General features: G+C 50.0%; 3 protein-coding genes across 9 annotated transcripts in view; 2 read left to right on the top strand and 1 right to left on the bottom strand.

The window, feature by feature from the left end:
* Nucleotides 1-10478, top strand: part of GNG4 (G protein subunit gamma 4) — a 170080-nt gene that overhangs the window by 30834 nt on the left and 128768 nt on the right. The window lies entirely within an intron of this gene.
* On the bottom strand, nucleotides 1624-7333 carry GGPS1 (geranylgeranyl diphosphate synthase 1). Of its 3 annotated transcripts, none has more exons than XM_084868778.1 (4): nucleotides 7095-7333; nucleotides 4433-4525; nucleotides 3094-3164; nucleotides 1624-2694 (listed from the first exon to the last, which is right to left on the bottom strand). In XM_084868778.1, exons 2-4 carry the CDS (start codon nucleotides 4500-4502, stop codon nucleotides 1936-1938), a joined length of 900 nt encoding a protein of 299 aa, XP_084724904.1. In that variant the 5' UTR covers nucleotides 4503-4525; nucleotides 7095-7333; the 3' UTR covers nucleotides 1624-1935. The 3 variants fall into 3 exon arrangements, with proteins under 3 accessions (XP_084724904.1, XP_084724905.1, XP_084724906.1); XM_084868779.1 differs by lacking the exon at nucleotides 7095-7333 and adding an exon at nucleotides 6735-6966; XM_084868780.1 differs by lacking the exon at nucleotides 3094-3164 and having other exon boundaries at nucleotides 7095-7318.
* The window catches only part of ARID4B (AT-rich interaction domain 4B), a 53524-nt gene continuing 50700 nt past the window's right edge, over nucleotides 7655-10478 (top strand). For 4 of the 5 annotated variants that reach the window (XR_014793584.1, XM_084868677.1, XM_084868676.1 and 1 more), the window contains exons 1-2: nucleotides 7655-8120; nucleotides 8767-8821. Coding sequence is in view for 4 of the 5 variants with exons in the window: in XM_084868677.1 (XP_084724803.1) it covers nucleotides 8816-8821 (6 nt within the window). In the remaining variant the exon portion in view is untranslated. The remainder of the gene's footprint in view (nucleotides 8121-8766; nucleotides 8822-10478) is intronic. The other variant, XM_084868675.1, reaches the window with a different exon arrangement.

Here is a 10478-nt window from a genome sequence, read left to right as displayed (position 1 = left end):
CCTGACTTTGAGGTCAGGCTTTTGATATTATAATGGTAATCATAAAAAAAAACTGAGAGCCGTTTTAATTTCTCTGTATAGTTAGCATTTTGTCTTTCTGAATAATAATGCTTTCTTCTTTTTAAGTTATGGATTCATAACCCCAAAATTCAAATTCCCATAATGTAACACAAATACTCATGATTTTAAGAGGTTCCCTTATATCAATTAAAATGGGAGATTCAAATTTTCATAAAAGTTAAAGACAGTACCCAACTTAAAAAAGAAACTTATCTTTATTGTTGAAAATCTTACCGAGGTGTCCTCCAACTTATTGAAAAGGTGTGAGTGCTTTGGTGAGAAGGTCTCATGCCAGTACAGGTGCTGGTGATTGGATCTGAGACAACAGCCTATAGAACCAATCAAGCCGGAACCGGTTTTGCTCAGTGGATAGAGCGTCAGCCTGTGGACTGAAAGGTCCCAGGTTCGATTCCAGTCAAGGGCATGGACCTTGGTTGCAGGCACATCCCCAGAAGGGGGTGTGCAGGAGGCAGTTAATGATTTTTCTCTCTCATTGATGTTTCTAAGTCTATCCCTCTCCCTCTTTGTAAAAAATCAATAAGATATATATTAAAAAAAAAAAAAGAACCAATCAAGCCGAACGCCAATGCACCATTTCTGAGAAACGCAACTTTCATTTCGGGACACCAGCATCACTTCTCGGTCACCGAGGTCTCTTTTCCTCCCTCTCGGCTCTAGGGGTTTGGGTGGGAATCGCACCAGAGGGAGCCAGGGTTGAGGCACCGGGCAGCTCATTAGTGCCGGAGGGTAGCATGGCGACTTTGCAGGCAGGCCCCGGGCCTCCGGTTAACACACTCGCCTCTCATCGGAGATTAAAGAGGCTGGCAGCTCCCTTTCCATTCAAGCGCCAGCTGCGGTGCGTGGGAAGGAAAAGGCCATTCCTTCTGAAGTGAGCTAGCTGCTCTGAGATTTTTACTACTAACCCTGGGAAAACAGACAGAGGTTTAAAGGCCCCTTCTTTTAGTAGTTCTTTTCTTCCCAAACGGACAGCCTTGGTTGTACCCGATACTGATCAGTTTGGGGCACGGTTACTGATAACCAACCACTTTGGCATGTGCAAGGAGACTTCTTGGTGTTGTTTATCACGTGAGCTTTCTCAGGGAAGACATCCGTGGGAATTTCCAGGGAGGAGACTGACACTCTAGGCAGCCACTCTCAGGAAGAGGAATCCCCATAGTCCATGGGCCAGCGAGCCATAGAAACTGGTCCCCAGTAGCCACTGGCTTGCAACTGGGGCAGATGAATTGGGAATTGCCCATACAGTATAGCTAGAAGTATTGATATTCCTGGAAGCTTTTTTATTATTATTATTATTATTATTATTGTTATTATTATTACTGTCTTCCCTCTGTCAAACCCTGAGCCAGCCACTTTCCCCAGGTGCGGGGGGAGGTACAGGAAAGGAACATCCAGGGCAGACCAGACCCGGGAGGAAGGGGATGAGGTGGAGGCAGCAAGCAGAGACCCCTCACAGCCCAGGTGCTCCCGAAGGAGGAGGGATGGAGACCAGCTAGGCACAGGCGGATGGACACGTTCAGGGGAAGAGAGAGCTGCTCCCAGCGATGAGAAGACGGAAGTCGAATTCTTTATTGACAGAATCGATCAAACACTCATGGCAGAGTCGGCCACAAGGACCCAACACAGCACACCGCGACATTCACGTCACACCCATTTCACTGTGGCTCCTCCCGCTCCTCCCATCGTGTACCCTGGTCAGAGAGTGTTTCTCCATGGAAACCACTCACCCACATCACCCTGTCCGCCCAGTTTTCAGAGACAAACAGCTTGCTCCAAATTTATAAAGATAGGCTAAAACACAAAAAAATAGCTCAAAGAAGCTGTCAGGCCTAATCGAGAATGGCTCACTTAATATCACTAATTCTCTTCTTTGAACATTTTACTTAGTTGCGTTATCAGAGCTACTAGTTCAGGGTTGCCACCGAGCGCGTCAATTTGTTTGTAGGCTTTCGACTCGAGCTCTCTCAGAGTATTCCGAGTATATTCAAAAGAGCCCACGCTCTCCAGATAGTGCACACAGTACTTCTTAATGTCCGTGTTCTCCGTTCTCTGGCGCAAGATGTTCTGCACCTGCGTGCTCTCCGGCTTCAGCCAGATGGCATGGATCGTCGGGAACGAGAACTTTCCCTCCGTGAGGTCCTCACAGAAGCTTTTGTTTTCACTATATTCTTTGGAGTGTAGATTAGCATAATCATCTCGAATTTGGAAAAAGAGCCCCAGCGTATCAAGCAGCGACTTCAGATCTTCTTTGTAATCGGAGAACAGCTGCATGAGACCTACCGCCAGCCCGAACAGCCCGCCTGTCTTCTGCTGCACCATGGCTTTATACTCTTCCTCCGTGGGACACGTGTAGCTGTCCCGCCAGTAAATGTCCAGGCCTTGACCCTGATGGAGTTCCAAGAGCTGGCGCGTGAAGAGCTTAACAGCGTCCGGGTGATCCAGAGTTAAGACTTTCTCGAGGCCGAGAAAATACACGTAATTGGCCGAATTGATGACGGACGGGATCCCGTAGATGCTGTGCGCCACCGGGAAGCCACGTCGGAGTTTCGAGTTGTCTTCGATGTCATCGATGAGCAGACTGGCGTTGTGCAACATCTCCGTCACTTCGATGATGATCTACCAAAAAGACAATCGAAACGCTCATGTTTTTCCTATTTGAAATAAATACCACATGAACAGATTATGATGGTCTCAGGTGCCTTAGTTTTGAAAAGGAGTAATTATTTAGCAACCTCAATATGAAAACAGTAGGTTGCGTGAGCATTAAAGAAAATAAGAGCTAGGAGTATTTTTACGTGATGACATACATTTCTTGGGGATGAAGAATGAGGTTAGAGGCCTGGCTAGGTAGCCTAGTTTGTTAGGGCATCGTCTGGATACACGATCCCAGCCTGGGTGCAAACAAGAAATCAACCAATGGATGCATAAAATATACAAAACAAGAAATCAATCTTTCTCGCTTGCTCTACCCAAAGCAAAAAAAAAAAAAAAGGACGATTGGAACTGCCTAGATACCTGAAGCTTGTCGTCTGGAACTTTTAGCCAGTGATTAAACGCCTGGGAAAGCTTGGTTCGCACTTGCTTACCTGCAATTAAAGAATAAAATTTGGCAATCAAGTTAACACTTTAATGATAAAACACATTTCAGAAATTTACTCGAAACGGATCAGACTTGATAAATCCAACCCCATCAGCCCATTGCCCACTGGAGAGCTACAGTGCTGGGCCCCTCCTGTCCAAATTCACATTCTACACCCCCAGCCTTAAAACCAGGGCAGGTAAAGAGGGTCTAAATCCTTCAGCAGCCCACTACTTTCATCATAACTTGTATCAACAATTTTGGAATGGAATCGGGGTTTAGGAATTACGATCTAATTCATTCCCTTTGAAAGGATGCCAGCTTAGTTAGTGGCAGCTCATTAGCACTGTCAATTCCACAGAACATGTTAGAGAACATAGACTTTTTTTTTTTTTGAGAACAGGTATTTCCGGTGAAATGTACATTGCTATTGAATTACCTCTTAAAATGATCTAGCATTCCTTTAAATTAAGCTTTAGAGAATGGATAGCTCTGCCGCTTTCCTACAAAAAAATAACGACCATAGCCTGAAGTATTCCCCTTTACATGAGAAAAGAGTATTTCAGGTTCCAAGAAACGGGTGTATAAGTGAATTTTATTCTAAGAACTTACACTTGTTGTAATGTGATTCAGATGCATTACTGTTTTGCTGTTAAAGGAAGCAGCAGTGTAAGAAATGGAGAGTGTGTGTGTGACGGTGGAAACATGAGCATGGCAGTAACGGAAGCTTTTTGTTGTTGCACAAACTGGCATAGCGTTCCTTAATCTAGTGGGAACAGGGAAGTGTGGCATCCATAAGCAATAAAACTTCCAGAAAGGTATCGAATGTTTTAAGCAATTTTTAATTTTTAGGTAAGTTATATACTTGCATATTTTTTAAGGGTACCTCAAAAATGTCCCTTTTAATAACCAATAATCACTTTTCTCCTATGCATGACCTTAAATATAAAAATCTCAAGAGCTGGCAAACCTAACTTTTCTGAATGCTAACATTCGAATGACCACTCTGTAAAAACATCCCTGGTGATGTGGGTGGCAACAGGTGTTTCTCTCTCTCACCCTCTCCCTTCCCCTCTTTTTAAAAATCAATAAAAAAATATTTAAGAATTGAAAAGTGTGTTCTTTGTAGTGTACTCTTGAGTATGTAGATGAAAGAAAAAAAAATTAGCACACCAGGCCATGGCTCTATTAATTTAGCTTTAGGCTGATGAATACTACAGAATGCCTATGTGAGTCTGAAGGCTAGCGTGAATGACCACACTATGTAAAACCTACCTGGCAGCTGAAGCAAGTACTTATAGGGTTCTAGAAGAATCCTTTCCATTTTTTCATGCGTCTTCTCCATTGTCGTTGAATTTCAAAGATCGTCTGTTAAAAGAGAGAACCATAAATATGAACTCATTAATTAAATTATCATTGAGTGTCAAACTGCAAAGGAATTTGTAAAGCCAGACTTCGTTTCATTTTAAAAGGAAATTCTATGGGTATGAAATCTTGAGAACACTACGCTAAGTGAAAGAAACCAGTCACAAAAAACTACATATTGTATTATTCCACTTACATGAACTGTTCAAAATGGGCAAATCTGAAGAAACAAAGTAGGTTAACAATTGCCTGGTACCTTAGGGTAGGGGGCTAGGGAATGACCACTAATGGGTATGGTATTTCCTTTGCGGGCCATCAAAATGTCCAAAACTAGATTGTGGTGGTGGCTGTACTGCTCTGTGAGTACACTAAAATCCACCTAATTGTATACCTTAAAAGGGTGAACTATGATATAAATTACATAGCATTAAAAAAAGGGAAGTTTTCATTCAAGTGATTGGTCAGTGTTCACCTGGATTTTAAGAAACAAAACTTATATTAAGCCTTTTATATTTACTCAACCATGAAAGGCTTATATGGTTGTGTCAAGTCAATGTTAAAACAAATCCACAGATTTCGATCATTCTATATATAATTGATTATACAAATTAGTAAACATACTTGTTTTCTATGAATATTAAAATGTTTTATAAACTATATGTAATTTAAGGGGAGACTTCTCTCCTGTATTTCCACTACCATCAATCCATTTTAGAGGTTCTGATTTAAGGTAAGACATGAATTATTAAAAATATTCCCTTCCTTTATTCTTCTTAAATTTATATTTACCTTGTTATTTCCTACCATATCATTCATGGTCTTCCTGGATCCTACTTCACTATTGAATCTCTATTCTCCTACTCTGTAAAAATCTATTTTTATTTGTCCTCATATTAAAAAATTTATATATATATATATATATATATATATATATATATATATATATATATAATTGATTTCCTTATAGAGAGAAAGGGAGAGGGATATCAATGGGAGAGAAACATCGATCAGCTGCCTCCTGCTGGGGATGTGCCCGCAACCAAGGTACATGCCCTTGACCGGAATGGAACCTGGGACCCCTAGGTTCTATCCGCTGAGCCAAACGGATCAGGACACATTAGAAGTTTTGTAATTGCTCTGACATCTTTGACACATGTCAGGCTTTCCCCCTTTATCTGCTTTCTTTTGCTTCTTTGGGCAGTGACTTTGTCTTTAGAATTATGAATTTAAAGAACTGAGAAGTGCATGCCTGGCCGGTGTGGCTCCCCTGCAGCTTTGAATCCTGAGCAGGGCACGTGCCCAGGTTGCAAACATCGGCTGTGGGGGTGGGGTGAGTGGCAACATGTTTCTCTCTCTCACCCTCTCACTTCCCCTTTCTAAAAACCAACAATAATAAAAACATTTAAGAATTGAAAAGTGTTTTTTTTTTGTAGTCTACTCTTTTAGGTAAAACAATAAAAACAATTTAGCGCACCAAGCCATAGCTCTATTACTCTATTTTTAGGTTGATGAATACTACAGAATGTCTGTGTGAGTCAGAAACAACTCATTTTCAAAACGCAAACTGCTTTTAAATTTATTCAAACAGTGGACGGTGACAGATACAAAAACATTCTCCCCTCCCTGTGACCACTGCAGTAACTTCCTAGCTGGGCCCCTGCCTTAGCGAGTGATCTTTGTAAAACTGGAGTCTTCAAAGGGAAGTCTAATCTCTTCCCACCGGGGGAAAAACACACACACAAACCCCAAACTCCTAACACAGTAAGGATCTGGGTCCCTGCTCCTCCAGCCTCAGCTCCCCGCATTTCCAAAGCTCCCATTTGACAGAAGGCTTGCCAACGTGCTGTTCTTTAGGTCTGAAAAGTTCTTTCCTTAGTTACCCGCCCCGCCAACCCCTGCCCTCCCAGGCCAGCCTCCCTGGCTGGGTAAAGCCCTCCCTTAGGTCTCTAACCCCCGCTCTATCCCAGCTCCCCTGCACCGGTCACCGTGCAGCCTCTCACCCCGGCCGGTGTGCGCTCACTGCCTGGGGCGGGAGCCGGGCCGGTTCCTCTGCTCGGTCGGCAGGCGTTTGGCAAGTTCGCGGACGGAACCAGAGAACGGAAACCGCATTCTAACGCTTAGTTCCAGGGGCAAATCGGGGCGCGCACGTTTGCGCGTGGGAAGATCGAGGGAGGGAGGGGTCTGGTGTCAGAGCGGCTCCAGGGAGACCTACAAATGGAAGCGCAGCTCGGAGGCGCAGGAAGCCTCCCCGGCCGGGGGTCTGAACACCTCCGGGGCCGGCTTTCCGCCGCGGCGGGGCCGGGAGCCTCCGGCATCCGCCGCTCCCGTAGGGTGGACGGGCCCGCGAGGCTCCGCTTCCTCTCCGCTCCGAAGCCCCTTTCCGCCCCGATCCGGCCCCTCCGGCTCTTCCCTCTCGCCCGCGAGGGGACGCAGAACCTTGGGACCCAATCGGGTTCAGCATCCGGGGCCTCACCATCCTTCTTTCTTTGCCCCAGACCCCGCCCTCCTGCCCATCCAGCGCCCCCCCTCCCGCCTCTCCCCTACCCTCCCCGCCGCCACCAGCGCCGCTCACGGTTCAGCGATGAGATCACAGCTTCCGCGCCACCGGTCCGGGAGCCGCAGGGCCCAGTGTCAACTTCCCACTGTAGAGCTCACGCCCGGGCTCCTCCCGACGCCTCCATCAGTCCCTCCCCCTACTTCATCGAGGATCTCTCCGCCCTCCTCGGCCGCTGGCGACGCCGCATTATTCTGTGCAAGAAAATGCGCCATCCCGGTGCCACTGCGCAGACGCCGCCGCCACCTCCCTGCACTGTCGCCCCGCCCCTTCCCCCCTTTCCCCCCCCCCCACTTCCCCCGCCTTCTCACGCAGGCGCGGGGCGTTGCGGGTCTTGCAGTTCTCGCGGGCGAGGACTCGCACTCGGGCAACCCCCTAATCGGACTACATTTCCCGGCAGGCTCCGGGGCGTCACTTTCTGTTTCCATAGAACTGGTGGGAAAATGGCGTCGTTGTTTGTATCCCAAGGACCAATGACAGCGAGGTGTGGGCGGGCTCTAAAGCGCCCTGGCCAATCCGCGGCCGTCTCAGAGGCCATCCGGGGAAGAGGTAGGGGCGGGGAGACAGCTGAGGGGAGTGGAGAGCGGAGGGGAAAGGGAGGGGGCTCGGGCTGTGAGGTGGGGGGGGGAGCGATGTTTGCCCGTCAGTCGAGTCCGGAGTGAGGAGCTTGGGCGCCGGAGCGGAGGAGTCTCTGAAGCTTAGCTTGGCCGCCGCCACGGCCGCCGCCTGGCCCTCTCCCCGGAGCGAGCCGCACAGGGGACCGTGGCCGCCGTCCTCCGGGGGCGGCCGCGCGCCGGGGGCCCGGGCGCCCCGTCCGGGAGGCTTTTTTTTCGTCGTCCCCCTCCCCCCAGCGAGGGAACCCGTGCGGCCGCCAAACAAAGGTACCAGCCGCCGCCGCGGGAGGAGGAGGAGCCGGAGCCTCAGCCTCGGCCCCGCTGGCCGCGCCGCGCGGCGCCCCATCTCTCCCCCGGGCCTGCCGGTTTTGGGGGGGAGCCGGGGAGGGGACCCCGGACGCGCCGGGCTCGGCGCTGGCCTCCGACGCAGGTAGGGCATTTCGGAGGCGTCCGCGGGCTCGTCGGGGACCCGGGGGGGGGGGGGTGGCGGAAGGGGGTGTCCTTCGGGGAGTCCCCGGGCCCGGCCGGGCGCCCGAATCCGTGGCCTCCGCTTTGCGGAGCTCCCGGGCCCCCCCCCTTCCCCGCGGTCGCCCCGGCCTGGTGGCCGCGCGTCCCGGGGTCGGCGAGGGCCCCGGTGCGGCCCGGCGGGCGCGGAGGCTGAGCCGCCTCCGGCCCCTCCTCCCGGCCCCCTGCCCCCGCGGCCCGCTCGTCCTGCCGGTCGGCCGGTCGGCCGGTCCCCGGGTCTCGGGACAGCCCCGCGCGGAAAGGTCCCTCGGCAGCGGGGAGCGCAGAGGCCCCGCCGGCCCGCCCGCCCGGCTTGTGAGTTTCTTCTTTGACAGAAATGGCGTCATGGTCGGAGCCGGGGAAACTCTGGCGGGTCCCGACCGCGGGGGACGCCGGGCTGCCGCCGGGCCGGGTGGGAGCCGGGTGGGCGGGTGGGTGGGTGGCGGGGTGCGCGGTGGCGGCGAGGCCGGGCGAGCCCCGCAGCGGCCTCCCGGCCTCCGCCCGCGCAGGGGGGTCGCGGGGCCGGGGGCGTCCGCGGCGGTGACGGTGCCTTTTGTCTCCTTCCCCTCCAGGGGCAGGTGAACCGGGTGTCTCGGAGGGCGCCGCGGGCCTGGCATCGCCATGAAGGTAAGATCGCTGCTGCTGCGGGAAAGGAACATCCAGGAAGCGAGGGGGTCGGTCGGTCGGATCGAGGGCGAGCTCGGGCCCTCGGAGCCCCGGGCTCGGGGAGCCTGGGGGGGTTGCGATCCCTTTTCCCAGGGGCGAACCAGAGTTAGTGGGGTCCGCGGGGCCGAGGAGTTGGGAGCCAGCTTTTGGAATCTCGCACCGAGGATGGCTGTCCCGTGCACGGAGCGCCTCTCTTTGCCGGAAACGAGAGGCGATCATTGCACGCACGAGAGTGTTTGTTTTTTTTCTTCTAAAGCTTCAAAACAGAAGAGAAGCAGGTCAGGTAACCCGACTCTAGAACCCGAACTGTATTGGGGTTCGATCGCTTACACGGATGTAAGAAAACCCCATGGGGGGTGTGAACAGCGCTGTGTGAGTGTTTAGGCAGACCTGCTTGATCAGCCGCGAGCAGAATCTTAGCCGCAACGATTTTTTAAAAGAGGATTTGGATGATCTTGGCGCACCCCGGAGCTGGCAGCTGTATTCCTTGTATTTCCAGGGATTTGGGATGGCTCGGGGTACGTGTCTCTGTCGAGCTGCACACGGTGTGGGGATTGTCAGGGTGTAGTGTTGCTTTTGCGATGAAAACCGGCGGTCAGGTTCCTCTTCAATGTAAACGTGTTCTCCTAAGGAGTCTATTGTCCAAGAAGTAGAATTTGCTTAATCGGTGGAAGAAATGACAGCGGCAGAAGTACAGGCTGTTGGTTCCCTGCGGAGGCGGGGCGATTGAGAGCCCTGATGTCTCTAACGCAGGCCAGGAGGAGAGCCTTAGGCACCTGCATGTCTGGATTCAACTGGTGGCGCTTGGAGGCCACAGACATTGTCCTCCACGCTCAGGAGTGCGCGTGCAGGAGGCAGAGTGCGTGCACAGGGGCAGCAATGCAACAGATGGGCCGTCAGAATGCAAATGCGGTCCACTTTTGACAGTTCTTTGAACTATTTTTAAACGCATTTGCTTCACTTTTCTTCCGAGTCCAGAGTGCTTTTTAAAATGTGTAATGCTCGTGTTTATGGCCGAAAGAAAAAGCTGCGGCTACTTCAATGTTTATCAGCTGAACAAAGTGATTATGTTCAGTCCGGTAATTACTTAGGGTTTTTCTTCTTGAGTTTGAGGTGCTTTAAATGTGTGTGTCTGCTGAATTCCCATCTCACCTTCATGTAAACAAAAAAAAGAAACGCAAAAAAACCATCAGTGATGTTCCATAAATGAATCCCTTTTTGTTTGTCACAGCTGTGACTAGTGTGACCTGTGTAAAACAGTGACAAGTGAGTTTATAAGAAAAATGTTTACCTTGCTTGGTTTTTGGCAAAAATTTCCAACAAGAGAAATGCTGGTTGAATAATATGTAATAGATTCAGAAGCTGAAGAACACAGGTTTTCATTTGGGATAAATGTTGTAATTTGTCACAATTCTCAAAGTAGTGCCTGGCCTGTTAGGAACTCTAAAAATCTTTGGTTAAAAGAAATGAGGTAAGTTGAAGGTCTTTTGATTTAAATCTGCTTTTCCTTTCCTTTCTTTCATTTCCTTTTTCTTCTCTCTTTCTCTTTTTTTTTTTTTTTTCAATGTGTGTTTAAAAAAAAGAAAGTAAGTTGAAACTTTAACCCTAAAAGTTTCAT

This window comes from Pipistrellus hanaki (genome assembly GCF_964339955.1).
Source record: "Pipistrellus hanaki genome assembly, chromosome: 20".
Lineage (NCBI taxonomy): Eukaryota > Metazoa > Chordata > Mammalia > Chiroptera > Vespertilionidae > Pipistrellus > Pipistrellus hanaki.
The sequence above is the reverse complement of the archived record's forward strand: the minus strand, read 5'-3'. Positions and strand labels throughout refer to the sequence as shown.